The sequence below is a fragment of the Lissotriton vulgaris genome, chromosome 7 (genome assembly GCF_964263255.1).
Source record: "Lissotriton vulgaris chromosome 7, aLisVul1.2, whole genome shotgun sequence".
In the NCBI taxonomy this organism is placed as follows: domain Eukaryota; kingdom Metazoa; phylum Chordata; class Amphibia; order Caudata; family Salamandridae; genus Lissotriton; species Lissotriton vulgaris.
This window is the reverse complement of record NC_141695.1, coordinates 1,701,602,317-1,701,629,723: the sequence shown is the minus strand read 5'-3', so window position 1 is coordinate 1,701,629,723 and position 27,407 is coordinate 1,701,602,317. Positions and strand designations below refer to the sequence as shown.

The following is a 27,407-nucleotide window of genomic DNA, read 5'->3' as shown; positions in this document are numbered from 1 at the left end:
TGGACAGAATGCAGAACAATGTCATACATTCACCCCAGTACAGAGATCTGGGCCTAAATCCATCGTTTTTTTTGCACTCCACACCACCCCAGTTCAGACATGGCCATATGCAAATCAGCCTTGACCCTGTGCCTCGTGGGAACAGTCCAGCCCGAACTGCTAAGCCATGTCTTTCCTGGACCGGAATCAAGCATCCTAGGACCGGTTTCTGGCTATCAGCCGTCTTCAGCCAGGATAGCTTGACTCCAGTGGTGTGGAGAGCATGGGACTCACGTCTGAGCACACCCATCCCACTCGGGGTGACAAATGCAAAAATAACAGTTGATGGACAGAATGCAGAACAATGTCATACATTCACCCCAGTACAGAGACCTGGGCCTAAATCCATCGTTTTTTTGCACTCCACACCACCCGAATTCAGACATGGCCATATGCAAATCAGCCTTGACCCTGTGCCTCGTGGGAACAGTCCAGCCCGAACTGCCAAGCTATGTCTTTCCTGGACCGGAATCAAGCATCCTAGGACCGGTTTCTGGCTATCAGCTGTCTTCAGCCAGGATAGCTTGACTCCAGTGGTGTGTAGAGCATGGGACTCACGTCTGAGCACACCCATCCCACTTGGGGTGAAAATGCAAAAATAACAGTTGATGGACAGAATGCAGAACAATGTCATATATTCACCCCAGTACAGAGATCTGGGCCTAAATCCATCGTTTTTGTTGCACTCCACACCACCCCAGTTCAGACATGGCCATATGCAAATCAGCCTTGACCCTGTGCCTCGTGGGAACAGTCCAGCCCGAACTGCCAAGCCATGTCATTCCTGGACCAGAATCAAGCATCCTAGGACCGGTTTCTGGCTATCAGCACCACTTACCACAGCAGGTGGGGTTGTCAGACATGTGGTCTCTCCTTGCGTTCCAGTGCCACTCGAAGGTACTGGAATCAAGCATCCTAGGACCGGTTTCTGGCTATCAGCCGTCTTCAGCCAGGATAGCTTGACTCCAGTGGTGTGGAGAGCATGGGACTCACGTCTGAGCACACCCATCCCACTCGGGGTGACAAATGCAAAAATAACAGTTGATGGACAGAATGCAGAACAATGTCATATATTCACCCCGGTACAGAGATCTGGGCCTAAATCCATCGTTTTTATGCACTCCACACCACCCCAGTTCAGACATGGCCATATGCAAATCAGCCTTGACCCTGTGCCTCGTGGGAACAGTCCAGCCCGAACTGCCAAGCTATGTCTTTCCTGGACCGGAATCAAGCATCCTAGGACCGGTTTCTGGCTATCAGCCGTCTTCAGCCAGGATAGCTTGACTCCAGTGGTGTGTAGAGCATGGGACTCACGTCTGAGCACACCCATCCCACTCGTGGTGAAAATGCAAAAATAACAGTTGATGGACAGAATGCAGAACAATGTCATATATTCACCCCAGTACAGAGATCTGGGCCTAAATCCATCGTTTTTTTGCACTCCACACCACCCCAGTTCAGACATGGCCATATGCAAATCAGCCTTGACCCTGTGCCTCGTGGGAACAGTCCAGCCCGAACTGCCAAGCCATGTCTTTCCTGGACCAGAATCAAGCATCCTAGGACCGGTTTCTGGCTATCAGCACCACTTACCACAGCAGGTGGTGTTGTCAGACATGTGGTCTCTCCTTGCGTTCCAGTGCCACTCGAAGGTAATTGGAATGGCTTGTGGTCAAGTGGCTGGTAACAGAACTGGAGACAGCACAGGTGAGGTGGTAACACAAGTGGACTACAGTGCAAAGCTGGTGGTGAACTACACAAGTGAACAGCTGTGACCTGTCCTGCACAAATGAGCTCAGTCACTACATGGTATCAGGAATACACAGGACCAGACTCTGCAAAAGGGAGTGAAAAGAGGTCCAGTCCACTGAAAAAGTGCAGTGGTGCCTCCCGTCAGCCACCTAGACAAATGAAGTATTGTGCCAGGTAAACAAACTTCCAGGGACAACCCAAGTTCAGCTGAGGACAGAAGAGGGTGGCGTGGCACAGGGTTCCAAACTGGAGTCAAATATGCATAGGTGTTACTTTTCCTAAATAAGTTGCTTTAAGGTCTTTGGTCCCAGCTGGAGTTAAATGGAGTTAAAGCTTCTGAACCATACTAGGAATGCTTTTAGACACATATAAAAGTAAAACAGGAAATTATAACAAGCACTGACAAAGCCAATAAGTCTCGGCAATGCCTAAGCTCTTGGCCATGTCAATGTGAATGTCTTTTAGCCATGTGGTCTAGCACATCTGCTGTTCAGCATGACTGAAAGTTACTGAAAGCCCAGAATCACAGGATGTTAAGCCAACGACCAGTCTCTTTGTCCCCTATGTTGAGTTTATTCTCCTGCCCCTCCTAACACAAAAAATCACTATGACGTGGCCTGCTCTGGCCACATCATAGCATTTTTTAACAGTGACTTTCAGCAATGCTGAACAACAGATGTGGTGCTAGACAACATTGCTAAAAGACATTCACATTGACAAGGCCAGTTGCTCTGTCATTGTCAAAATCTTTTGGCTTTGTCAATGCTTGTTCAGTGTTGAAAGGGTTTTGCTGAACAAATGTGGGAGTGATAGTAAGAAACAGTTGAGGAGCACTGAAGTGAAGCAAGAATGTTGCGTAACAGCCATAGCTGGCAATAAGGAGAACTGAGGAACCAGGTTCGAAATTCAGGGTCAGCTGAACTTTTTGTGATTCTGGACAAGCCACTTGCGTTTCCCCCTGCCTATGAAAATGAATGTGTCATTGTGTAATGTAACTGGTGAGCACTGAAAGCACTACATTACCATCGGCTGGTGTTAGCACTATGGCAAGATAGAGGACAGAAAAATCTCTCCAATACCATGGGAGACGGGTCAAGCAGGGAAGCAGGAAGGGATTGGGAGATGGGTAAGCAGCAACAGGGAAAACACCCTTAGTTGAAGCAGGATCAACGACAAAAATTCATGTGTTATTGTGTAATGTAACTAGTGAGCACTTAAAGTGCACTGATACCATTGGATTGTTTTCGTGCTAGGGAAAAGCGGATGACGAACACAACAAAATAATCTCCCTCAAGACCTAAATTGTTCTCACTGGATTTAATCCACCTTTATAAAGTGAGCACCCCAACCAAATAAGTAACCCACTTACACAAAGTCTAACAACAATAGTAAAAATATATTTCTTTTATTTCATTTCTTTTATCAAAAATGTTTTCATTAATAATACATATTTTTAAATATTTATTTTCATTTTCAACATAAATTCTGAATATATAAATCAACACAACACAATAAATGCAACTAAATAATGAACCCAGGTAGAGAAAAACAATACAATTTCACAAGATCCATTCGAAACCTACTCACATACACCCAGACAAACCATCACATTCATAACATATCTGGGGAACACAACTACAGAATAGTAACGTAGTTGGAAAGACCAAAGACAAGAATCTGCAAAAATGCAGGGTGGTCTCAAGATAATGGTCAAAGACGGATGACGAAGCATTCGCTCCTCTACCATCAGATCATGCAAAAAAAACAAAAAGTTCTGTTTGTGTTTGAAGAACTTTTTTAAAAAAGCATTTGTTTACGTACATGTGCATGCATTTTAGTGGTATTTGTGTATGGGTACAAAAACACAGGTACTCCTATGGCGTGCTTATAAACAAAGAACAAAATAGCTCCTCAAAACTGGGAGCAGTGTAAAGAGACATGTACTTGATCCATGCACTATGGGAGGGCCAAACACAAGCAGAGGGATGACGCTCATATGCCATGACAAATGGCATCAAAGAAAATGAGAGCGACTCTGAAGTTTACCAATGGTTGGAGATGGGCAGTCTGTAAGACTACAGAAAGAGCACAACATGTCTCTTCAAGACAGCACATGCGCTGTCTAACCGAGACCTAAAGACTGTGCAGTATAAAGAGAGCCATAAAAATAGTGACATAAAAAGCAATCATTGCAATGATACGGCATTTCTATATCTTTACAGGTTAATGATCCATAATGTCCCAGTGCCTCTGGAGGCAAGGCATAGGTGATGCTACCTGTAACTCAAAGACTCAAACCCCTCCCTTCTCCATATAAAATGTACTTTAACTACAGGCTGGTGATGCCTAGGTTGATAGTAACAAACATCTTCATTAACTATCCACCTCTCATTCTTCCATGTCGAATATTTCATGCAACTGGGTTCGAGATACCACGCCAAGGTCTACAACTGCTCGGGCCAACACACTGCACCCCACCTCCTTCTTAAGCGCATAACCATAAAATTAGCATTCTGTAACCAGTTATTTTAGGCTCCTGAGTGTAAACATTTGAGTGACTGTAATTATTCTCCTCCTCTCTCTTACGATCCCTGTTCCCTTAACCGCCTCTTCCTCATTGCAAGGCAGCCTCAACCATCCATCCTTTAGATGTTAGTAACTGAGCGCTAATAAATTGTAATGTTGTAGCTCTTTGTTTTTTACAGCACTTTGAAGCAACAAAAAGTGGCATAAAACCCTATATAAAAATAAGTGTGATACCCGAAATCTAGCATACGTTGTATATAGTATTTTCTGTTTGTTAGAGCTGCATGGTACATCAGGTGTCAGTCATACATCTCATGGGACATAAACATGTCTCCTGGGCCAAATGTCATGTTAACCCCTTCCGTGCTCCCTCTTTGGTGCTGCGAACGACCGTTGGCCGTCGCAGCCCCGCCCACCCTTTAGAACTCCCGCACCACGGTGAAATTGCCCCCGCGGTTAAGGCGTTAATATGGCACTGTTTACAAAACAAGAGCAGTGAAGGGGTTCTTTGTGAAATGGCTCTGGCTGAACTACTGTGTGCATGCAGGAATATTTAGAATCACAGTAATCTCATATTACTATATATTGGTAGGCACAATATCAGGACAGAACTGGGGGCTACTTCCAGCAACTTGGATGTACCAGTAAATAATTATATAGAGATGGGTGAGCTGGAGTTGGCCCAACCTGAGGTCCACTTGGACCCTGGAGCCTGCTTTTATGTGGCTTCTGCCTTCTACCTGCCCTCCGATCTCATGCACCAAGAATTATAGATAAACATGAACCTTTGATGTAAAACAGGAGAGAGAAAGAGAGCCCCTGCTGGTGGCCGAATTGCACAATGTGAAATTAGAAAATCTGGGATCAATCATGTCTTGACCATTTAACCAAATTGTCTGATATTAGGTAAGTACGTTATTTCCCTGTGCCTCTTTTTTCTTCATTTTTGCATAAGAGAGCATCTTGAAATATGTGAGTTCAGAATGAGCGCTGTACAAAAGGCATCTCTTGTTTGATTTAATAGATAATAATGTTGCTTCATGCATTATAAAAATCCAAACCACATATACGATAAACATGACAACTGACCTGTCTCTTATTTCACTAATGGTATCGTCGTCGGGTTATTGCGGGGGTTGAGGAGGCATGTCCTCCAAGTTTAAAAACTATAATCTTTAATAAAAGTATTTTTTAATGCAGTGAGATAAACTGACAAACTCAGTAAGGTGAAGTGCTTTTGCTGTTAAAGAAATACACATTTTTGCCTTTGAAGGAGACGTTAGCATATTTTTACATGTTTGCTGCACAAATGATATGCCAAACATTTTCATAGGTCAAGTCTTGTGCACAACATTATTATCATTTTATTTTTAGTGAAAAGCCAGGTTATGGCAGGGCAAGGCTTGGCTGTCATCATAGGGAGGAGGAGTGGTTGGTGCACCATAAGTGCGATTGACGTTTTGGCCGGCCGTCTTGGGCCAGCCAAACAGACATGCGCACTTAGCATTTCTCCACCTGGCTGTGTTGCACTGACAGGTGGGGAACAGTCCCAGGCACTGTCTGAGCAGCAAACCAGGCCGCTCACACCAATCACAATGCTGCTGTCTTAGTGGAGCCTGGGTGCCCCCGGGAGCCAGGAACAGTGGGAGGACGGTGGGGTGGCAGCAGCCGGTAAGTAAGTTGTTGTGTCTTTTTTTTCTGACCCCCACCTCACCACTACTGTTCCCTAGCAGCCGCCACTATTTTTCACAAATTAACTTCAGTGAGCACTGGGACCTCCTGTCTTTTGGGTTAGTGCAGCCACAGATATTTAAGATGCTCGGTGCACGATGCTTGCCAAGTGCCCAGCAGCAGGCTGACACCTTTCCCACTCTGATTCCTGCCAGTGAGGGTGAGGGTCCACTCATGAGGAACAGTGGCATGATCTCTTGATGGCAGGTACCGGCATGCTTGCACTCATACAGTGTCTACAGCACGTGCCTCAGAGTCTAATCGGATTAAATCCACCAATCACCATAGGGTTTACTGGAAGTTGTATCGTGATTGGCTCAACCTCCAGAGATCCTGATGCTGAAACTGGAGAACCAGGTTCAAGTTCTGGCTTTGGCTCAACATCCTATGATTCTGGACTAATGTCCCCATGCCTCAATAAATGTTTAGGCCAAGTATGCTATGACAGCAATAAATAAAAGCTAAAAAACTTGACCCTCTGGGAGATAGCTGACTTAAGAGCTACATGGCCAAGCAGGATATCTCACTCTGTGCTGGTAAGAAATCTGGTGGACACACACTAACCACTGGGTGATTGTGGGGGGGGCGGGGGCATTGAGCCCCAAGCACCTTCCTTACACCCCTGCCCGTTGGCCCTTCAACAGGGCTTACCGGCTTAGCAGCAAATGCATAGGGAACTCGTAGGCTGGCGCCTAGCCGTAGTATCAGTAGAAGCTGGCGAGAACATCAGAGGTTGATGGAACACAGCAGCTGCTCCCAGCTGATCGGCATCGGCTACGGACACTGCTGATGAATCCTGCCAGAGTCCACTAGAGCCTGAGAGTTGTCAAGTCGAAGACCGTCGTTCGCATGCATTTTGGCTGCACTTCTGATAGCCCAATTATGTCAATGCAAAGTAAAGGCTTTACATATGGCGCCAGTGCTAGTAAGTCAATACAGGACCATAAATGTTTCTATCTGTATTAATTGCTGAATTTTCTATATGTATTTATTTATTGTTTTATATGTTGCTGACTCCACCCAGCTGGGTTTTAGAGTGCTGTATGACCAAAAAATCGAAAACTGTCTGGCAAAAAGTGTGGAACAGGCAACTTAATACAATAGGACAAGTAGTTGTTACAACAAGACTTTCAGGATAACAATACTAACATTTGATAATGCCCCGCTTACTTACTGGCAATCTTCATTACTCCTAGTCCAAGTCTTCCTCGCCACCTTCATTACATAATGAGCTTTAGCTCCCTCCACAGAACTCTCCAAGCAAAACAAACCGTTTTAAGTATTCCTAATGCTCCCCAATATGGCCGACTTCCTCTTCCTTTGCCACTATTCACAAAAGGAAGTTACACCCTTCCAACTTCCTGTCCCTTCCCAAGTCTCAAAGATAAATGAAGCCACCAAAGAAAAGGAAGGCAGGATGGGAAAATAACTGTGGCGAGGAAGACTTGGACTCAAAGTAATAAAGATTACCGGCAAGTAACCCGAGCATTCCCTCCTAGCCAGTCTTCCTCACACCTTCATTACAGAATGAGCTAATACCAAAGCTCCTATCGGCTTCATGATTGAAACAACAAATAAAATGCAGATTATTAAAGACAAGATTCTGTTTTGCACATTACACACAAATATGTAATCAAGATAAAAAGTAACAAAATATCAAACAATATGTTAGAATCTCATATCTGAAGCTAGTGCTTCCATTAAAAACTGCTGAAGCAAAACCCATGGATGGAGTATTCCCCAACACCACTCTATAATGATCCACAAACATGAGAGGAAAGGCCTACGTGGCTGCATTACATATCTCCGCTATAGATTACTGTTTAAAGGATGCCCAGGAGACAGAAATCTTCCTTGTTGATCTTCCCTGCTTATGACTGTCCAACTCTGCTACTTCAGACTCACAAGCCAGAAGAATAGTCCTTTTAATTCAACTACTTAAGGTGGAGTTAGATGGCTTAAGGCCACCCTTCACTGAGCTGAATGTTACAAACAAGCTTTCTGCCTTCCGAAGCGTCTCTGTCCTCTCTACCCCAGCACTCTTCGCTTGACAACCAAAAGTTGCACGGATTGCTCTTCCTCTGATTTAGGATCTTTGTGAAACGCTGGTCGCCCCACTTCCCTAGACCTGTTCCACAGAGAAGGAACCTTGAGCAAAAACTTTGTATCGGAATTTAAAATTATCCTGCACAGCAAACCCCCAGAAAAGGCTCGGTCCTAAGAAAATACTTCAATTTCTCTATTGTTCTTACTGACACAATTACTACTAGAAAGGCCACTTTCAAAGTTAGAAACTTAAGGCCCACCTTACCTAAAGGCTCAAAAGGGGAAGTTTGTAGAGCTTGTCATACTAGCGGAAGGTCCCAAGATGGAGCCTGACATATCGTTCTTGGTCTATGTAAAAAGAACCAAAGCTCATTTTGTACTGGAGCTGGTGAGAAAGACTGGCAAGGAGGTAATGAAAAGAAGCAGGTTTCATGGAATTATATCATTTTAGGTGAAAGAAACTAATAGAACAGCAACAGAAATTGTACATTTGGACGCAACTGGATGAGAACAGAAAAGGCTACAGGATTGTTGAACAGTGAGGGCACAACGCAGTAAAATTTACCATGCAGGTGATCAGTAGTAGGGAGGGACAAGCACATGTTGGCAATAATATTATGCAAAAATATTCGCGAGCTGAGCAAGCGTAGGAATAATTTAATTTGGTTGAATTTAAAGTAGATAAGGAAGGAATTTTAATTCAATATAGGATAAACAACACATCTTTGAAGGCAAAATTATAAATATGGAGTGAGAAAGGAGACAGTGAAGGTAAGAAGAGAGTCAAAAGGCCAGGCACGCCAAGAAGTAAGAACAGAGTCAGGAATTGTACTAAGATATTGCGACTAGGGGTCTAATTTAGAGTTCGGTGGACGGGTTGCTCCATTACATATATTACGGATATCCCGTCCACCATATAATGCACTTGAAATACTGCAGACAGAATATCCGTCACGTTTGTAACAGAATAACCCATCAGCATAACTCTAAATCAGGCCATAGTCTTGGGATTACATGGCCAGGTGCAAATAAATCTAAAGAAGAATGTTTTTACAAAGGGATTCAAAACTTTGAGAAGAAAGGAACATTGGTATGAAGAGTGAGAGCATTAAATTCTCAGTACATTGGCGGAGAATGATCTGCTAAGCATGGCCTGCTTAAAACAGGTAGTGGAGAGAGAGAGCTCGTGTTTTTGTACCAAAGGGAGTAAGAAACATCGGCTGGATATTGTTCTTGGGAGGATTAAGATTGTCCGATATAAAATCCTATATTACATTTTGGAGTCCCATGTACTGATTTGTATGTTGTAGTTCTATCTGTTCCTCTTTGCACACTGTGGTTTTATTTCTTATTGGTTTGTCACTGCAGGGTCTCAGCGCTATGTGGTTATGCGGGTGTCTGAAGCTCATCAGTTAAAAGATGGAAGTCACAAAACTGCTTCTGACCCAGACTTTGGAATGACAGTTAAAGACTTACCTCAGTAAGTGCCAATAAACATTATAAATTGAGGAAATTTCTTTTTCTAAAGATGTTAAAACTCATTCATCAGAATTATTAACTCATCTATTGACTCATTGCTCATGAGTTAATTGTTACTAACACCTTTATTCCTTTTGGCTTAGGAAGAAATATTTTAATATGCCTCCACATTAAAATCCCTCCCTCATATGAATTCCTAGAGTAAAAAAATAGCTTGGCAGTTCCAGAAGGATTATAGGACAAAATGCCTGCGTCTGCAGGCACATAGTCACCCGATCATTTACAGACTAGTGTCTATAGAGTAATGTTGTATTACTAACCTTTAGTGTGCTTTACTACTCCTCCTGAAACAAGGATGGTGAAAAAGAGTAACAGGGTGAATCGAAAGGAGTGGTCATGCCAAAGGGAGTGAGAGAGTTACTTTGTGGGTTGAGTGGCTTCCTAAAAACGGCAGTATCTGACCGGACGCAGCAGAGTTTGTTAAGATTGTTACTGTTATGAGTAATGAGAGTGATGGAGGTAATGGAAAGCAGCAGAAGGCAGGTAGGAGCATCAGAGAGAAGAGGGTTAACATTGGGTTGAGGGTTAATAGTGGAATGCATCAGGGCCTAACAAAGAGTTAAAGGTCATAGAGCACTAGTGGAGAGATACTGGGGCAAACCCTAGAGGGCGCTTGGGAGGCAGTGGCACCCTCTGCAACAGTGTCTATGGTCAGAACCACATACAGCCTCTCCCTATTGGATGCATTTATTTGTGTACCTTCAGATGAAAAGGGAGTCGAATGCAGGAATAGCTGGAAGATAGCTCCTTTCTCTTGGTGCTCTTACTTTGAAAAGTACAGAGGCATCAGGGTTCATGGATGAGACTTCCACAGAATGTTTGAAGCCTAACACTTTCCTATCCATGTGTGACAAACTTGGTTTCTGGGCAAAAGTGTGCTTCAGAAGCTGCCTAGCTGCATTCTCCAGAGGGCCCCACGTGCTTTTAGCTCAGTTAGGGCTAGAGCGCAGTGACACCTGGAGTTTATTTTTTGGACACATTTAGGATAGACGTGGAGATTCTTGCCTGCTTCGCTACAGAACCTCTGGAAAAACAGCAATAAGTCACATTTGTAGGATCTGGACCTTGCGAGTAGAGCTTTTCTGTACAACCCAATACAAGTTAAAAAAGCCTTATTGGCTTGATGAGTCTATCCAAAGTGAGTACTTGGTGTCCTTAGGTTTTATATGAATGAGAGGTTTGTGTATTGCCTTTCCAAGTGTTTTCCTGGTAAATACGTTTTTCCTACACGTAACACCAGTTCTCTATTGAAACCTGCAATGCTACCCTTTTCTACCTGACATATACGGTCCTTGTCCAAGTGTACTAGTTCATCATCTACATAAACACAAATCTATATATAGCTAGGACTCCAAGCCCACAGGCCTCACTCGCACCAAGCTTTATTCATCTGGTGTCCCATCACTTCTTTGTGCATTGTCTTAATTTGGCACTGAATCTTTCTAGGACCGCCTTCAGTACCATAGGGTGTGTGTGGAGTACAAACATACATTGGGCGCCACATGATAGTAGAGAGTGGCAGGAGGTGTTTTTCCAGGGATTTGAGGATCAGGGGAGGTTATTTGGTTAGCTGATGGGAAGTGTTCTCTTGTCACGGGGAAGTGGATGTATGAGGGAGGGGTCTGCTTAGTTACTTGAAGGGGGCACACGTCCGTGCCATCTGGAAAGGGCACTGAAACCACCACAGGGCTGGCTGAAAAAAAATCCACCTCTAGTTAAATGGATCGACAACACACATCAACATGAGAGGGTAATAGACGGGAGTCTCATGTGGACCACAGAATGTGAAAGTGTTATACAAAAATCTAACAGCATGTTCTGTATCCCTCAATATCTAACTAGTACTGGTCCACTATTAGCCAGGTGCCTTTGCTTTGTGAATAAGAGTCAAATGAGCTAGTTAGTCCAAGTAAATAAGACATCATATTGTGAATGTAAGTGGTAAGATGCAGCTGTGGAAATAAGTCTGTCTAATGGTGGACAATTGTTAGGCATAGATGTTGAAGTTGGAAAATAGGTATGAGGTTGCAAACCTATACAGGACCACTGGAATTATGCTGCAGTTGTGCAGCACGGCACCTCTTTCCGTTTAAAAGCAACTCCGTAGCACACTATAATACATTTTAAATGTAATATATAGTGTGCCACTGTAGGAGGCTGGCTTAGTAAATGTCCCCTATAATTAACAAGCATTTACAATGCAACAGTTTCGCCTTTGTAAAAGTTAGAGCTATTGGCATTGTAAATGACAATTTTTTTATTCATGTGTTGGTTTTGAAAACAAATAAATAAATGGCATTGCCATTTACAATGCCAATAGCTTAATCTCTCGCAAACAGTAAAAACGATTAATAATGACTAACCTCCTTCTTATCAAAGGACCAAAAACCCTGCCTTAAGTTGCAGTTATTAAAGAGCTTGCTGACAATTAGGAGCTCCCTGAGTGATTGTGTGTGTTTTGTAGGTGTGTGTGTGTGTGTGTGTGTGTGTGCACGTGTGTATTGCTGACATGCAATGCTCACATTCAATTAGGAGCTCCCTGGGTGATGGTGTGTGTGTTTGTAGGTGTGTGTGCTCGTGTGCATGTGAGTATGCACATGTGCACGTGTGTGTGTGCGCATGATCATTCTGTGAATGAACGTTCACGAGTGTGTATGAATGTGCACATGTGAGTGAGTGTGCATATGCATGGATCCACAAGGCATGAACATGTATGTGCCACTCTAGTTTGTTGGTCTGCAAGGATTTTTTCATCATGCCCTCTGAGGCAATCATGGACCAGAAACAATATTTACTGCATGTGTGAGTGGAAGCAAGTGAATGTCAGAATGCATATGTTTGTATCTGTGGCAATGTGTTGAAAGTGGTGCGTGCATTTATGAGGGTAAGTGTGTGAAAGAGAGATAGTGTGCAAAAGGCCTTGAAGGGCTGGTGTCAATATGCAACAAATGTCAGCAACTCATTCTCCTGCTCATCTATGCAATCATAAACCAAAATGTACGTGTGTGTTCGTGCATGTGCACTCGTGTAAGTGTGTGTCTGTGCGCATTTGTGGAAGAATGCACAAGTGGGGATGGTACTTTCTGGACACTGCAGCCACACTGCACACAGGAAGGATGCTCACAGAACACTGCAGGTCTCTGACAGAAGCGGGCCAGACCGCGAGGATGGTACTTTCTGGACACTGCAGCCACACTGCAGCCGCACTGCACACAGGAAGGATGCTTATAGAACTGCAGGTCTCAGACAGAAGCAGCCCACGCAGCGAGGATGGTACTTTCTGGACACTGCAGCCACACTGCACACAGGAAGGATGCTCACAGAACACTGCAGGTCTCTGACAGAAGCGGGCCAGGCCGCGAGGATGGTACTTTCTGGACACTGCAGCCACACTGCAGCCGCACTGCACACAGGAAGGATGCTTTTAGAACTGCAGGTCTCAGACAGAAGCGGGCCAGGCTGCAGGATCGGTGCTTTCTGGACACTGCAGCCACACTGCAGCCGCACTGCACACAGGAAGGATGCTCACAGAACACTGCAGGTCTCTGACAGAAGCGGGCCATGCTGGAAGGAGGGTGCTTCCTGGACACTGCAGCCACACTTCACACTGGAAGGATGCTTATAGAACTGCAGGTCTCAGACAGAAACAGCCCACGCAGCGAGGATGGTACTTTCTGGACACTGCAGCCACAATGCACACAGGAAGGATGCTCACAGACCACTGTAGGTCTCTGAAAGAAGCGGGCCACGCAGGAGGGATGGTGAGACATGGACACAAACTACACCCCTGGCGTGGCATTAGCACAAGAGGCAGGCCTCCCACAGATTGTACTACAGAAACTGCAGACAAGGGGCAGTGAATCAGGCGGCAGAGCTGGGAGGACCCGGGTCACGAGGAGGGGGGCGTTCTGATTGCGCTTTGAGGGAGCTTTCTGCTACGATCTAGATTTCTTCTGTCATGTAGAACTACTGCGTGCAGGAAATCCTATGTTACTACACAATATTCATGTCCCGAGTACCAGTAAGATTAGATAAAAACAATCAGGGGGCTCTGAAGCGCCAGTTCTAGGTACACTGTGTGCATGAAGAGGGGCCAACAATCTGCCAATGCAAAGGGCTCTATTTATAGACCAATTAAACGTGACCTTCTTCTGATCTCTCCGGAGTGGATCCGTTATTGTTGGAGACATTTCTGGAGCTGTGGTTTACTGCGCATGGACAGGAAGCTCCATGCACGTGCAATTAAGTGCTGCGCCTTTTATTGATGAGTAAAATACAATTAATAACCAGCGGAATAAAATATGGGAGCGCCCCGGATCATACTGGCGTCCATCGCCAGCGCGTCTATGCGAGGCTAGCTCTGTAATGAGCCTTTGGACTCCTCGAGCCATGCAGCCCCCCCAAGAAGATGTGCTCAGGGTCCCAGCGCACCTGACAAACTTGAAGCGATTGTGCAGGTTAAAAATGCCTCTAGGATCCTCCTCCGGACGTGAAGTATTTTAATGCTAAGGTCCTAGGACAAGGTTAAAAAGATATAGGGCAGATAGCTTTAAGATTAAATTGGTCTATAATATCCTGATGATGGTCTACATGTTTCAGCCTTTGTACCATACATGTATAGGCTTTCTTCAGGACCAAGAGTGAGTTTGAGGACAACAAACCTCATGCAATTTTAGTACACACAAAGGTGCACTATCCAAGTGGGGGTGAACCCGTTACAGTTTTTCACCTTGAAATCTGGTTACCAGCGTTGCTGCTAGTTAGTAGCAGGGATCCTGACAGGGGACGGTGTCTGTAGTCAAACTTATATCAAGATTGGCCATCCTCGTGGAAACCTATTGCGGTCCAGCGGCCACGTGCGCATGAAGGGGAGCCCTACTTCGAAGACGGTGCTCAGGGTCACAACGCACCTGAACTCTGCAGTCCTGGAAGGTAAGAGCTCTGTGCTGTCATTAGAAGGTAAGATGTGGCTGGCAAAGGATGATAGAGGTCATCTACATGCTGCATTGCTCCCTCCCAGAACCCAGGTTATCTTCAAAATATCTCAGGAAGGTTTGGTTGGATAGGACAGTCCCATTCCTAAATGATGTGTGAGTGTGAGGTTGAGCAGGAGGCGCTAGCTATGCTGCAGAGTGCCACGATGAGATGAAAGCACTCTCGAAACCGGGAAAGAAATGCAAGTGTGAGCTAGAGAGAGAGTGTGACAATGAGCCGAAGTACTGGCGCTAGCTAAGCTAGAGGCACCAGCTGTGCTGGAGGGAAAGAGTAAGGATAAGCTAGCACTACCTATGCTGAAGAGATTGCGAGGACAAGCTGGAGGTGCTAGCTGTGCAGAGGGTACGCTGGAGGCGATAGCTATGCTGAAGAGAGGATGAGCTGGAGGCGCTAGCTATGCTGAAGAGAGGGTGAGCTGGAGGCGCTAGCTATGCTGAAGAGAGGGTGAGCTGGAGGCGCTAGCTATGCTGATGAGAGGGTGAGCTGGAGGCGCTAGCTGTACAGGACACGGAGGGGGTGAAAGGTTGAGTCAGAGAGGGTGAAGGGATGAGTGGGAGAGGGTGAAAGGATGAGTCGGAGAGGGTGAAAGGATGAGCCGGAGAGGGTGAAATGATGAGCCTGAAAGGGGGGGGAGGAGGATGAGCCGGAGCGGGTGAAAGGATGAGCCGGAGAGGGTGAAAGGTTGAACCGGAGAGGTTGAAAGGATGAGCCGGAGTGGGCGCCCCTCCGCTATCCCCCAGACTGCGCCCACGGGCGGTGAAAGGAGGCGCCCGGATACAGATGGCTCCTGAAGGCCCCGGGCCGTGTCAGGCTCAGTGGTTCCCGCCTGCAGCTCTCAATGGGTTTATAATAGAGCCATTTGTGGCCCGAAGCCAGGCGAGGCTTGAACTGCGAGGTGACCGTCTTTCGGGTCTCCAGAAGCGCAGAGAACGGGTTGTATTAACATATATCATTTTAATTACAAACCGGACTGATTAACCCGTCAAACCAAAGCAGGGAGAGCACAGGAAGGGCCGTGAGGCTGGCAGCGCTGCGCCCGACGCCGGCGGCAGCGGGGACTCCGTGCAGGCATGTGTCCCAAGAGCAGACACCGTGGACCAGCCTGGCTCTAGCGCCCAGAGGGCCTCCATGACGTGCATGAAACCAGAGACCTCGTCACTCGTAGAACAAGCATTAAGCACGGGCACCCGGACAGCGGGAGGGGGGGGCGGGAACGGGCAAACGAACAGCGGGAGGGGGGCGGGAAAGGCACGGACAGGACAGCGGGAGGGGGGAGGGCGGGAACGATCAAAGCACTCACCTGGACCTGGACTTCCTCCGGCGGCGGTCGGCCGCAGAATGACCAAACGAAACATGGACTACAAAAAAAATAAACCCCGCCCACCGCCGCACTGACGTGACAAAAGGGGCCGGATGAGAAAAATTCTCAGAAACGCCCACGAGTCGCCTCGCAGAATGACGGACGCCTCTGTTTTCCAATGGCTAGCCTCCATTTATGGAGCTAGCCAATGGGAAACAGAGGCGGGACAAACATCCATACTGCAAAAGAAAAGATTTTGCCTGCGCGAAACGCTGCTTGCGCAGCTTTCGACAGGCGAAACCTAAAAACATGGGACCATGAAAAGAGGTGCCAGCCTCTGTGCCTAATTGAAATAACTGCATGTTTTGAGAATAGTTATCAATTATGTGACCATACATTTGTGATAATTATGAAAATAAAATATGATCAAGGAGTTATTCGATCCACCTGCTTTGAATTACATTTAAGTAAATAAGATTTTTGTTTCCTGATGCAAGCAAAAGCCCTTGCCCCATTCCTTCAAATCGGGATGAGCATGCTCTGTTGGAATCATTGCCACATCATTAAATGGATAATTACAGCAGTCAGCATCTGAAAGAACCCACTTAACCTACCTAAAAGAGTCTGATGCTGCATTGCAGTATGTGTGCATCATTTTAACATTGTTTGTTTAGTTGGAAGTTTAAATGGTTGTTTTAATAAAATATGCCATTGATGCAGCATGTAATGTATAGTTTGGCAAATTCATATTTACATAGAAAATGTCAAGGACACATAATCAAGATTTAGATTAACCCTTCCTATTGGCACATCCCTATTTCGTGGAGCACAGTGGCTAGTTTAGGGTGGTGAGAAGGCTATCAGTGTTGAGCTATTCCACAGAGTGATCATTCCCAGGGCTTTGGGGATGATCTATAATTTGACAGTTGATGGTAACACAAATGAAATTGTCTCCTGAGGATAATTGACCCAAGCAGATATATCAAATTTTGCCTCACAGAAAAAGAAAGGCCCTCTAAAGAGACACAGGTTACCGCTGGGTGGTTGTGAGTCTCAGCACTGCTGATAGTCTGCCTCCTCTCTGTTTCTCTCTCTGGGACAAAGTCCTTCATGCATCAATGACTCCAAGGTCTGGTTCTCCGCACCAAGTTCGACCCGTTTACAGCTTCCCTACTGCAAAATATCCACTACTTAAGAACACAAACCAAGCAAACATGTATCTTTTCAAAGGAGAGGCAAATTTCTAATTACAAGAGGTTTCTAGCCCTTCACATAAAATCCCACTCAACGACTCCTCATATTTTGTCTCTTCACACCTCAATGACTTCTTGTATATGTAGCCAATGTCAGGGTCCATTTCTGTACACTAGCATTTATGACCAATCAAGTCAGCACTTTGTAATCTAGTAAGACCATTTTACTTTTATTCACACCTTTGCAGTCTTTGCACAGACAATGAGAACATGTCATTAAGTATTTCTGTGCCCTCTCACCAGTGAATTATGCTCACATTTTGGTGCCAGGTTTTTAGATTTCTTTTTGTATTTAGCATTCATTCAGGAATTTGGAACGGATATGTAAGACAAGGCATCTGAAAATAATTCAAAATACAGCACTTCAGTTCAGTTTCGATACAGCAATGAATGTGTTTACTGCGTCTTCAGTGTTTTGATTTTTTAAAACAACGTTTGACAAAGTCAATAACCTGGCACTCATAAAAGTGAGACCTATTGGCTTCGCCAATGCTTGTTTATGCATGACAGTGCTAAAATTGTAGATTCCATCAAAATTAATAGATTCCCTGTATTAAAAAAGATAATTTTTATTGCGATTACATTCTAGCAGCTGGTCCTATCTCAAACCATATTGATTGCTGCCTCTCTAAGTTTATGGGGAGTCTGCTTTATTCTGCTGCAGATTCACTTCTATCACATAGCATACTAGTTCTCCAGTATTAGGGATGTCGTTCATAGATTCACATGTTTGAATATTCCCCGTCGTCGAAGTGGGAGTCCCACGGTACATAAAATAGTAGTAAAATATATATATCTATATACATATAGAAAATTATATAATTATACATATATACAAAATGTAATACTTATAAAATATAAAACATAAAGTTAAAAGTACCATAGAACTAAAGACAGGCCCATAGAAGCCTTAAAGGGAGAATTCACTTTATTAACATATCATAGTCATTATAATGGTCCACATTCCAGCCAATCAGGCAACAGCACCCTCTAGAACCTTCTCCTCAAAAGCTCAAGCCCTCAGATTTTCTACCGCACGTCGTGTGAAGGGAGTCTCCCTGAGCTCTGCTCAGTTTTCTTCATCTCTTTTGCTTACTTCATCTCTGAAGATCTACTACTAAAAAATCTTTATTTAGACCTTGTTCAACCTGTGGAAAGCTTCGCCTTTTTCATGAAGATCCTCACAGTAAGTGTATTTACTGTCTTTATCCGGACCATGAAGTTAAGAACTGCAAGTTCTGTAGGACCTTCTCTGGTAAGACTCTGAAGGATAGAGAGGCCTGTCTCCTTCTGTGGCTACAGAAGTTGAAGACTTCCGAGGACCCTGTTTCTGACGTGGAAAGCGTGTCTTCTTTCCATTCCAAAGCCTCTCTCAAGCGTGGGTCAGAGACTGAGATGCCATCTCCTTTTCTGAAAAGAAAGAAGCTCGTTGACGCTTCAAAATCTGTCTCCCCACGGGATTTGCAAGTCTCCACGCCTACGGGACCTGGTTCTCTGGCGTCGCAATCCCAAGCTGTGCCCTCGTCATCTAAGTCGGGCGCCAGGTCGTCGACGGGACCGTTGACGCGTCCGTCGACGACCACGAGATTCGTCGACGCTGTGCCAACGTTGACGAGAACATGTTCGATGTCTACGAGGACTACGACGACGACGTCTTCCTCGTCGTCCACGCTCCCAGAGGTGATGCCTATTCCATCTATTCTTAAGATTTCATCGACGGCCGTTAAACCTGCCTCGTCAACGCTTGTGCTGAAGCATTCCTCCGTCGACGGCCTCTTCTTCGTCGACGTCCACCTCTTCGTCGACGACCACCTCTTCGTCGACGACAAAGACCTCGTCGACGACCAAGACCTCGTCGACGGCCAAGACCTCGTCGACGGCCAAGACCTCGTCGACGGCCAAGACATCGTCGACGGCTACACCCTCGTCGAGGATTACATTGACGGCAAGATCCTCGTTGACGGTGCCGTCTACGCCGACGATCCCTCCTATGTCGACGGCTTCATCTTCATCGACGTCTCTGTCGACGGCACAGAAATCTACGTCGACTAAAGAGAAGATATTATCTCCGCCGAGGGCTCCATTGCCATCTGCAGCCATCTCGTCGACGGGACCGTCGACGACGCAACATTCACTCGCTACAGCGACTACTTTCACGGTAGTTACAGCTCCAGTGGTGAAACGGCCTGTACCTTTGAGTCCTATGACGGAAACTCTGCCAGCGAAATTATTTGAGTCTGCAGAAGACGATTCTGATGACGGTTCCTATGTCAATGAGGTTTTTCGTCCTGCAAATAGCCCATCTGAACTCAATATCAAGTGCCAGGAGGAAGATGATGAGTATGAGGAGGAAGGAGGTGCTCTCTTTCCTGTCCGTGTTGCTCATTCTGAGGCACCGCATGTGCATGGTATGACTCAAATACCGTCTTCTCTGGTGGCCAACTAGCAACATATGTTGGACTATTATAATCGCAGGTTCCCTCCATCTGCGACTACCTCACCAACTCTTCAACCTGCGGCGCCAACACCCGTGCATACGGAGATGCCGCAGTCGCCAGTCCAACAACAACAAGATACTGATGATGACGCGGATGTCAATCAAGACACTGATCAAGATGATGTCCTCGCGGATTGGGACGATTATAGAGCTCAAACGCCATCTACGCCACCGACATCGCCTTTGCCGTCCCCACCGGTGGACATTGGAAGCTTCCATAACTTAATGGTTCGTGCAGCCAAACGCTTCCATTTAACCTTAGAGATGCAGCAAACGGATTGCTTCCTCTACGACTTCAAAGATCAGCCTCTTAAACAGACTCATACCATCCCAATCATTGACTTTATTTGGCAGGAAGGCCTTAAACTTATGGCACGTCCAAACTCCATCCCAGCTGTGTTGCCACGTTTAGACAAAAAGTACAAGGCGCCTGCAGACTCTCCAGTATGCCTTGTCTCTCACCCCAAGGCGGACTCCGTTGTAACGCAGGCTGCCCAGAAACGTTCAAGGAATCCGGCCACTCCTCTCACCTCCCCTCCAGACCAGGAGAGACGCCGGTTGGACTCTATTGGTAAGAAGTTTACCACCATGGCTGCCACAACGGTCAGAGCGGCGAACTCCCTGGCCATCCTCGGGAGATATGACCGCCAGATGTGGTCTGAGATAGCAGCCTTGATTAGCCATCTACCAGATTCCGTCCGAACCGAGGCCCAGACGATAGTCCAGGAGGGGGAAAAAATCTCCGCAGAAATTATAGACTGTGCTGTCGACATCTCGTCAACGGGCTTCAGACAACTTGCTGGAGCCGCCGTTTTACGACGCCAGGGCTGGCTCAAATCAACAGCTTTTCGGCCCGAGGTGCAGGCGAGAATACTTGATTTGCCATATGATGGGGATTCACTCTTTGGCAAGCATGTTGATGACGCTCTGGAATCCATTAAAAAGGGCATGGATACCGCTCGTTCCTTAGGAAGCCTCCAGTACAGGAAACTGCCTTTTCGTGGAGCACGTGGCAGAGGTGGCTCCTGAAATTTTCGTGGCTCCTCCCAGTATCGCTCCTATAGCAACAACAAACAAAGGTACACCTATCAAGCTCAAAATCGCTAGTCCGATTCAAGGCCTTATCGGAGAAAAAATAATTACAGAGGAGGGAACACCTCCAAAAAGCAGTGACTTCCCCAACAAGTGTTCTCCGACTCTGAAAATTGGAGGTCGAATCTCCCAAAACTTCTCCAACTGGTCTCATATCACCTCAGATCGTTGGGTCCTGGACGTCATTTCAAATGGACATGTTCTCGAGTTTACAAAATTTCCTCCCACCCGTCAACCTTCTGGTCCCCCACCACCTCATTTCAAAGATCTGTTGGCTCAAGTCAAGATCATGATATTAAAAGGGGTTGTCGAAGTGGTTCCTCGAGCTCAACAGGGCAGGGGCTTTTATTCCGACTTCTTTTTAATCAGGAAGAAATCGGGAGAATGGCACCCCATTCTGGACTTACGAGCCCTCAACAAATTAATCAAATCACAAACTTTCCGAATGTTGACCCTCCTGGAAATTTTGCAATACCTCAATCCAGGAGAGTTCCTCTCCACTATCGACCTCCAAGATGCATATTTCCATGTACCAATACATCACAAACACAGGAAATATCTTCGCTTCACTGTCGGATCGAAGCACTTACATTTCAAGGTGTTGCCTTTCGGCCTTCGATCAGCGCCGAGAGTCTTCACGAAGATCATGGCTCCAGTCGTGGCTTTCCTTCGCCTACAAGGCGTTCAATTTTACCCTTATCTAGACGACTTTCTAATAAAAGCTCAGACACGTCGAACAGCAAGACAGCATACTCAGACCTGTCTGTCACTTTTTCACAAATTAGGCCTCTCCGTGAATCACGAGAAGTCTCATCTTCGCCCAACACAACAGAAAATCTTTCTAGGAGCCTTAATCGATTCTCGTCTGGCGCAGGTGTTTGTGTCCCACTTCGCATACTCAAGATGGTCGCTTTTCTCAAATCAAATAAGTCAGTTTCTGTCCAGATCTTGAAATCTTTTCTAGGCATGGCCTCCTCTTGCATACATCTGATTCCACACTGCAGACTTCACATGAGAGTCATACAGGAGGAGGTGGACAAACAATGGAAACAAGTTTCAGGGTCATTCAACGACAAACTCTTCCTGACCTCCCGCATTCAATCAGCTTTGGAATGGTGGGCTCATCTTCCAAATATCGCCGCGGGTCGGCCCTTCCAGGAAACACCTCCTTCACTCATCCTCACGACGGATGCTTCCTTAGAGGGTTGGGGGGCACACCTCGAAGGTATGTCAGTCAAGGGAAAGTGGTCGATAGCTCAACGCAGATGGCATATAAATCGAATAGAACTCTTGGCCATCTTCCTTGCCCTGAAGTCTTTCCGGATTCTGATACAAGGCCAATCGCTGCTGGTGCGGACAGACAGCACCAGCAGCATGCACTACCTCAACAAACAGGGAGGTACGAGGTCTCTCCTGCTTTCCAAACAGGCGCAAGAAATCTGGAATTGAGCGATTCAACACCAGGTTCACCTGACTGCAGTTCACGTGCCGGGCGTTTCCAACACTCTTGCCGACTGTCTCAGCAGGTCTCAGGCGGACAATCACGAGTGGGAACTCCATCAACCCACTCTGGAGTACATCTTTCGCCAGTGGGGACATCCACAGATGGATCCGTTTGCGACTCGAACCAACCGCAAATGCCTACGCTTTGCAAGTACTTGAACTCCAATCAGGGGAGATCTAAGAGAAGATTCACTACCTTCTCGGAAACATCCTCCTCTGAATCGATGGAGGACTCTGATGCAGGAGAGGGCCCGTCGAATAGAAACCAGCAGAACAGGAACACCCCCAAGAGGCCTTTTTTAGGCCAAGGCCAACAGCCGAAGAGAACAAGATTCAAGCCCCAATGGGAAATGACCACCCGCAAGAAGCATTACAACTCATAAGACCGTCGGCCATCATCAACATTTCTGAAAGGACCCTGTCAAAAGCCGAACAGGAAGTTCTGGAGATGGGCCTTTCCTTTGTCCCTGGGGTTGCCATGGATTTCACCAAGATAAAACTGGAAGTGATGGAATTCTTTCGGAAGATCCGTTTGCGATGGTTTTTCAAGGATGCACAAGAACAAATCAGCACAGAAGCTTCAGGCCTGAGGAATAAATCCTCTTTCTGCCCAGCCAATCACAATGTGTCCAAAAACATTCTTGCGTTCGAACGCTCAGTCATGTCATCGCTCAATGTATTAGAGAATCAACGCCCGTTTGTTCCCAGAAACATTTCCAAAAAACACAGAGAGGCCATTGTTGAACTCAAGACTCAGAAGGAAGCCGTGATCAGACAAGCTGACAAGGGGGGAGCGGTGGTCCTTTGGTCCAAAGAACTATATCGGACAGAGGGGCGGAATCACGTATATAATCAGGAGTGGTACCGCAAGATCAGCCATGACCCCACGGCCCATATCCAGGACCAAATAAAAGGACTTGTAAATGCAGCCAGAGATGCAGGAATTCTGGGACCTAAAGAATCACAGTACCTGATTAAACAACATCCACGGACTCCACACCTATATTTTTTACCCAAGGTGCACAAAGACCCAAAAGTACCACCGGGGCGCCCCATAGTTTCTGGGTGTGACTCTGTTCTTGAGCCCATCTCCAAATTTGTGGATGTATTTCTGAAACCGCTGGTTGTACAGGTGCCATCCTACCTGAGGGATACAATGGACTTTATCAACAAGGTGGAAGGTGTAACATTTGATCCGTCCTGTCAGCTATTGGCCACCATGGATGTGTCCTCGCTTTATACCCAAATACCCCAGCAAGACGGTTTGGATGTCATGGAACTGTACTTGGAAAATCGACCGCGCCCTCATAGGGTACCCACAGAACTGATAATTTCCTTGGCTACAGTGGCCCTTAAGAAAAACTTCTTCACGTTCGAGGACGAAATGTTCTTACAAATCAAAGGCTCAGCCATGGGCTGTCCCTTTGCCCCTGAAATGGCCATTCTGTTCATGGGCCAATTTGAAGAAAAATATGTCCTGAATAACAACCCGTACAGAGATCACATCGGACAATGGCTCCGATTTATAGACGATGTCTGGTGTGTGTGGAATGGCACATCTATACAGTTGGAAGAATTCCATGTGTGGCTGAATAACAGGAGCCCGGACATTAAATTCAGTCTGTGCTATCATGAAAAAACTCTCCCGTTCCTGGATGTTGAAGTTTCAGTAAAAGAAAATGCCCTGTCATGCTCTTTGTATCAAAAGAAGACGGATAAGAACAATGCTCTTCATTATAAGAGCTACCACCCGCGCAGCCTAAGGGATAATCTCCCTTATGGCCAATATCTCTGGGTAAGACGTAACTGCACCACCGTCGAGCAATTCGAACTACATGGACAAGCACTGACATCCAAACTACAGGAACGTGGCTACCCTCAGAAACTCCTGAAACACTCTATGAAGAGAGCTAGATGGACACCCAGGGAACACCTCCTGGAGAAAAGAACCAAACCCGCAACAGACCGGATGGTATGCGTTTCCACGTTTGGCCCCCACACAAACCAGCTGCAAAAAATCATCAGACGCAGTTGGCACCTGGTAAAGGAAATCCTTCCGGACATAGGTGCTCCCCTGTTTGCGCTGAAAAAGAACAGGAGCATTGGGCAAATGATAACATCAACCAGACCGCAACCCAAAAGGGATCAACAGAATACCATCTTTGGAGCAAATCCTGTCACGGGGCATCGCAAGTGTGGAACCTGTTCCGTCTGCGAACTTACCATGGATGGGTCATTATTCACAGATGGGAAGAAATTCTGGCGCCACAATGAACATACTAACTGTAAAACCAAGTACACTGTGTACGCCATCCAATGCCCATGTAAGATGCTATACATTGGTAAGACCACCCAGGAGGTCCGCCAGCGCATTATCCAGCACCGCTCGAGAATCAATAATAAAACCTTGACAGCCCCGCTTGTTTCACACTTTCTGCAAAAAAACCATTCCAGTCAAGATATCAGATGGACAGTCCTGGCAGCTATCAGGGGTGGCAGTGGAGACCCTGATATGCGCCTAGCCCAGAAAGAGGCGTATCTCATTCTGAAGTTCGACACTTCTAACATTGGCCTGAACGAAATGTCCGAAATTTCCAGTCTGTAATCCACTTCTTAGTTCCTCGGCCGAGCTTGGTTGTGCTGCTGCTGTTTTTTAACTCGGCTGTTTATTTTCTGTTTATGTTCTGTATAATACTCTGTACATGAGGTACTAACTATGATTGATGCTACACTGCCTTGGCGCCTGGTTGAACTTGTGACAGGCTCTGAATATTCTGATCTCACTATGCAGTTTGGAAATAGTGCCCACCATGCAGCTTATTTGCTCGTTAATACTGTTGTCCCGGTATAATCACACGCTGTATGATTCAGGTCCTTCTGACACAATGCCCGATAAATATGTGTTAATATTTATCTAATAGTGGCCCGAACTACATGGACCATGATCCTTCACTGACTACGCCCCTTAGCCACTCCCACAAGCCAACCGGCTCGGGAGTTTTCAAAAAACACCCTAGCCAGTGCTGAGACACACTGACAGACCGTGCGTGTTCCCGTCTGAGAGACTTCGAGTGATTGAATCCTCCTGACAAAGTAAGCGGCGTGCATGCCCTCTGCATAAATGCGCGAAGCGCTAGATCACCATTACTCCCCGCCCCACGGGCTAGCCTGATTTAATTAATCCTTGCCTCCTTGCAATGCAGGTATCGGCTTAGTCTCTATCAGTTCTGAAGTGATCATTGAAATCTAGAGCCACACGCTAGACAAGCTACTTGCCCAGGTAGGAAATGCTACTCGGCTTCTTGAGATATACGATGCATTTCACACTCCAACACTCGTTTAATCCCGCGCACTGGTCTCTCTGTGTTGTTTTCAGCCTGTGAATTGAAACACTGTCATTATGTGAACAGTTCAACCCCCGTGTGTGTACCGCGTGGCGGACAACTATACTTGAAAGAATCCTAACCGGCAAATTACAGGTACGAACTCAGGTCCTTTTTGGACAATAGGTGATATGTATCAATACAGCTTTAAACGTTCGACCATGGCCCAGGGTGCTAAGAATCAATCTTGTATGTTTTCACAGAATCTATCCCTACACCGGTGAATTACCGACACCAAGGCACATTCTTTGCCACGTGCAGGTAAAAGTCTCTTTTAGCTGTGGAGTCAATTCCAATAAGTTTTTGTTAAACTACCACAATTAATCCTGACACCCACTCTGTATATCATTACAGATGTATTGTTCCCAGTCCCCGTCCTGAAGAGAACCGTCAACCATCCGGTTCGAAACGCGTCGACATACCTACCCTGTGGTCATTCAAAAAGGGTGCACCTAGGAAGTGAAAGGAAAATACCACTTGGAACCCTCGTGGTGTAACCCAATATAAATCGCAACCACAGTGTTGTTAGGCAGGCAGGCGTACTACTCCATCTGTCCCCGCCTGTCCCTTGGTTTCACACCCCCATGGACTGGTCGTATTTTTGTTTGTAGGAACCTTTTCACTGTACATAAATAAAATTTATGTTTGGATACTGATTAATGTTATTGCTTTTTTGGTGTGTCTTTTATAACTGTGTTCATTCAAATTGTGTGTTTCTCACTTTGTAAATAATGTACATCGGTAGTTGTGTATAAATGTAAATACTGTATTCATGTACTCACTGTCGTGACAAGTCTTTGGTTTGCCCATATGTTTTGATGAATCTAAAAACCAGAAAAATTAAATAAATTTGTTTTTGGTACAAAAGGCCTTGGTAACGTAGTACATTTCGACTACGTCACTGTCACTAACGATAATGACTTTTCCTATCCAGCCATTTTTGTTCTGTTGATTACGCTTTGCAAGTCGGCATCCCCACAGAGAGTCGAGCGGGAATGCGTTTTCGATCAATTGGTCGAGCGAATTCGTCTACGCTTTTCCCCCGCTCCCTCTCGTTCCGCGCCTCCTGCACAGGATAAAGCTCCAACCATGCCACGTCATTCTGATTGCGCCCAGGTGGCCACGTCGCCTGTGGTTCTCGGACCTCCTTCTGTTGTCTCAGTGCGATCCGATACCTCTTCGCCCTCTGCCTCACCTGCTCACCATGAATGAAGGGCGGATTTGCCATCCGGATCCGGCTTATCTCCAACTGCATGCTTGGAACCTGAACACAATGAGTTCGCAGGTCTGAATATCACTCCGGAGTGCAGGAAGGTGTTGGCACATGCATGTGCTCCTTCCACCATCAAAACATATCAATTGAAATGGAAGCGTTTTTGTGTCGGTGTCACAAGGAAGCTCTTGATCCACTGCACGCCAAGCCGGAGCAAATCCTGCCTTTCTTCTTATCTCTAACAAAGTCAGGACTTTCCCATTCCACTCTTAAAGTCTTTCTGGCAGCGATTTCCCGCTTTCGGCATTATGGCACCACCTCTCTGTATTCCTCTCAGATCATTTGACAGTTCTTCAGAGGCCCCTTTGAATGTATTCGCACATACGTCGTCCGCCGCCTTCTTGGCGCCTCAATCTGGTTTTATCTCAGCTCCTCCTACCTCCTTTTGAGCCCATCCATTCAGCGGACTCAGCGGACTCAAAATTCCTTACGTGGAAGGTAGCTCTTTTACTTGCGCTTACGTCATCAAGGCGGG

General features: G+C 46.0%; 1 protein-coding gene across 1 annotated transcript in view; it reads left to right on the top strand.

Annotated features, from left to right (window-relative positions):
• LOC147706353 (solute carrier organic anion transporter family member 4A1-like) overlaps positions 1 to 27,407 on the top strand; it is a 345,292-nt gene that overhangs the window by 127,046 nt on the left and 190,839 nt on the right. The window contains exon 4 of the mRNA XM_086932845.1: positions 9,466 to 9,577. Coding sequence (XP_086788971.1) covers positions 9,466 to 9,577 — 112 coding nt within the window. The remainder of the gene's footprint in view (positions 1 to 9,465; positions 9,578 to 27,407) is intronic.